General features: G+C 40.1%; 1 protein-coding gene across 1 annotated transcript; it reads left to right on the plus strand.

Annotated features, from left to right (window-relative positions):
• The first annotated feature begins 1,805 nt into the window (after positions 1-1,805).
• Positions 1,806-3,221, plus strand: LOC136043175 (craniofacial development protein 2-like). The gene has a single exon (XM_065728105.1). It carries the CDS (start codon positions 1,806-1,808, stop codon positions 3,219-3,221), a length of 1,416 nt encoding a protein of 471 aa, XP_065584177.1.
• Positions 3,222-3,600: the final 379 nt, after the last annotated feature.

Here is a 3,600-nt window from a genome sequence, read left to right on the forward strand (position 1 = left end):
AGAACAGTGAAAGTTTGATTCTAGCTAGTCTATCTACTATTTCTATGAGTCATATGCAAGACGTCATTTTAGAAAAGACTTTTTCACTATTCAATAAATAGATATCAATAGTAGATAGAACAGTGAAAGTTTGATTCTAGCTAGTCTATCTACTATTTCTATGAGTCATATGCAAGACGTCATTTTAGAAAAGACTTTTTCACTATTCAATAAATAGATATCAATAGTAGATAGAACAGTGAAAGTTTGATTCTAGCTAGTCTATCTACTATTTCTATGAGTCATATGCAAGACGTCATTTTAGAAAAGACTTTTTCACTATTCAATAAATAGATATCAATAGTAGATAGAACAGTGAAAGTTTGATTCTAGCTAGTCTATCTACTATTTCTATGAGTCATATGCAAGACGTCATTTTAGAAAAGACTTTTTCACTATTCAATAAATAGATATCAATAGTAGATAGAACAGTGAAAGTTTGATTCTAGCTAGTCTATCTACTATTTCTATGAGTCATATGCAAGACGTCATTTTAGAAAAGACTTTTTCACTATTCAATAAATAGATATCAATAGTAGATAGAACAGTGAAAGTTTGATTCTAGCTAGTCTATCTACTATTTCTATGAGTCATATGCAAGACGTCATTTTAGAAAAGACTTTTTCACTATTCAATAAATAGATATCAATAGTAGATAGAACAGTGAAAGTTTGATTCTAGCTAGTCTATCTACTATTTCTATGAGTCATATGCAAGACGTCATTTTAGAAAAGACTTTTTCACTATTCAATAAATAGATATCAATAGTAGATAGAACAGTGAAAGTTTGATTCTAGCTAGTCTATCTACTATTTCTATGAGTCATATGCAAGACGTCATTTTAGAAAAGACTTTTTCACTATTCAATAAATAGATATCAATAGTAGATAGAACAGTGAAAGTTTGATTCTAGCTAGTCTATCTACTATTTCTATGAGTCATATGCAAGACGTCATTTTAGAAAAGACTTTTTCACTATTCAATAAATAGATATCAATAGTAGATAGAACAGTGAAAGTTTCATTCTAGCTAGTCTATCTACTATTTCTATGAGTCATATGCAAGACGTCATTTTAGAAAAGACTTTTTCACTATTCAATAAATAGATATCAATAGTAGATAGAACAGTGAAAGTTTGATTCTAGCTAGTCTATCTACTATTTCTATGAGTCATATGTAAGACGTCATTTTAGAAAAGACTTTTTCACTATTCAATAAATAGATATCAATAGTAGATAGAACAGTGAAAGTTTGATTCTAGCTAGTCTATCTACTATTTCTATGAGTCATATGCAAGACGTCATTTTAGAAAAGACTTTTTCACTATTCAATAAATAGATATCAATAGTAGATAGAACAGTGAAAGTTTGATTCTAGCTAGTCTATCTACTATTTCTATGAGTCATATGCAAGACGTCATTTTAGAAAAGACTTTTTCACTATTCAATAAATAGATATCAATAGTAGATAGAACAGTGAAAGTTTGATTCTAGCTAGTCTATCTACTGGCCGCTTCTGCCTGGGGTTACCTAGATGGGAATCAAGATGACAGCCGAGGCCCTCTCTTAGCACGGCTATGGTGCGGTTTGGGTCGCCGAAGCTGTATCTCCGTCTCTAGTGTATCCTTGGGAAGTCGACCACACTACCTCAAAGTGGTGAAGCGGTGGCAACATTCCGTAGCTACATGCCTAGCGAAAGAATGGCTAAAGTGTGGAGGCGCCGACGGACTGGGGACCTGTCGGTCAATAATATTCCCACGAAACGTTATGAAAAAAGCAGATCAAAGAGTGTTAAAAAAAGCTACGGCATTCCCGACAAGCGATGCGTTGGATGATTTACCGGCGTCTCCTTCGAAAAATTGGCGAGCTGGACACCTGTTGAAACGAAGACAATCCCTTGCAATAGGGTGCTGGAACGTCTGTTCGATGAAATGTTTGACGAGCCAGACTTTCATAGCTGGTGAAATACATCGCCCAGGCCTCGACATCCTCTGTGTATCAGAGACAAGAATAAATGACACACTAGAAAACCATGAGATAGCAACACCAGATTCAGAGAACTCTTTCTTCTTTTATAACTCAGGACCCAAAGATGGTAGTGGCAGTGCAGGGGTTGGATTTCTCCTTAACATCCAAGCACAAAAAGCTCTAATAGAATGGGAGCCCGTATCATCTCGCCTTGCAAAAGCTAGATTCCGAAGCAAACTGTTTAATGTTACAGTGTTTGCGGTCTACGCACCCACAAGGGTCAGCTCTGAACAAGCAATAGATACGTTTTACGCCGAACTCAACGAAGCTGTAAAAAAGACTCCCAAACGTGACCTCCTCATTATCGGTGGCGACCTCAACGCACACGTCGGCAGCAGACAGGCAAACGGCGTCAGGAGCCTTGGAATTCACGGGTACGGCGAAAGATGCGAACGAGGAACCAGATTGGTCCAATTCGCCCAAGCAAACAACCTCGTAATAGCAAACACCCTTTTCAGACACAAGCCCTCACACGTCATAACCTGGAGATCCAGAGATGGAAGGACATCTTCCCAGCTGGACTACCTACTTGTGTCGTCACGTTGGAGAAGCTCGATCCAGAACTGCAGAGCCTACAGAGGACCTGACACAGGTTCCAAGGGCGGGTCGGATCATACCTTGGTCAAAATGTCTGTGAAGATCAGGCTAGTGGCTCGTAAACGGAAGGAACCCCCAAAAAGATTTGACGTTGCCCGTCTTAAGGACCCGACAGTAGTAGAACAATTCCGTGTTCAACTTTCAAATCGTTTCACCGCCCTCGAGCATGAACACTCAAATGAGTCTCCTGAGGCCGGGAACTCGAGCGGGTCGTCGGTTAACGAAGATTGGCAGAAGTTCCGAAATACACTACAGGAGGTAGCTCTCGAAACTCTTGGAAGAGTGAAGCGAAAGCGAAGACGGTGGATGTCCGAAGAGACCATCCGACTTGCAACGAAGAAAAGTCTGTTACCATCACGCCACTCAGCTGAATTCAAACAGCTACGCAAGCTATGTCACCAGTCGGGCAGAAAAGACAGAAGGAAGCACTGGGAGAATATGACGGTGGAGATACAAAAAGCAGCTAGCCTGTCTGACACTAGGAAACTGTACCAGCTGCTTAAAGTCAACTGGGAAGAGGTCGAAGAACTCGGCCTCTGTAAGAGACAAACACGGTAACATCCTAACGAGTCGTGACGAAGTTGTTGACAGTTAGAAGTGCTATTTCCGGAAACTCCTAAATCCTCAAGTCGACCCTTCATCACCTGCTCCAAATCTTCAAGTGACCTAACCTCCCCCACCTCCTTCATCAACGCTCATTAACCAATACGCAGGAGTCAAAATAGAGCCCCCTGACGAAGAGGAAATCCTGGCAGCAATAAAGAAGCTGAAGAATCATAAAGCGCCGGGAATTGACGCCATACCAGCAGAAATCTACAAGGCAAGCCCCAGGCTTCTTGCACAGAACCTAGAAAAACTGCTCAAGAAAATTTGGGTACAGGAGGTTCTCCCAGACGATTGGAAAGTTTCAATTATCATCCCCCTGTATAAAAAAGGG

Source organism: Artemia franciscana, unplaced genomic scaffold (assembly GCF_032884065.1).
Source record: "Artemia franciscana unplaced genomic scaffold, ASM3288406v1 Scaffold_3515, whole genome shotgun sequence".
NCBI classification, from domain to species: Eukaryota; Metazoa; Arthropoda; class Branchiopoda; order Anostraca; family Artemiidae; genus Artemia; species Artemia franciscana.

What these genes read in the sequence shown, in the direction of transcription:
- LOC136043175 (XM_065728105.1), top strand. Translation starts at nt 1,806, where the DNA reads ATGAAAAAAGCAGATCAAAGAGTGTTAAAAAAAGCTACGGCATTCCCG.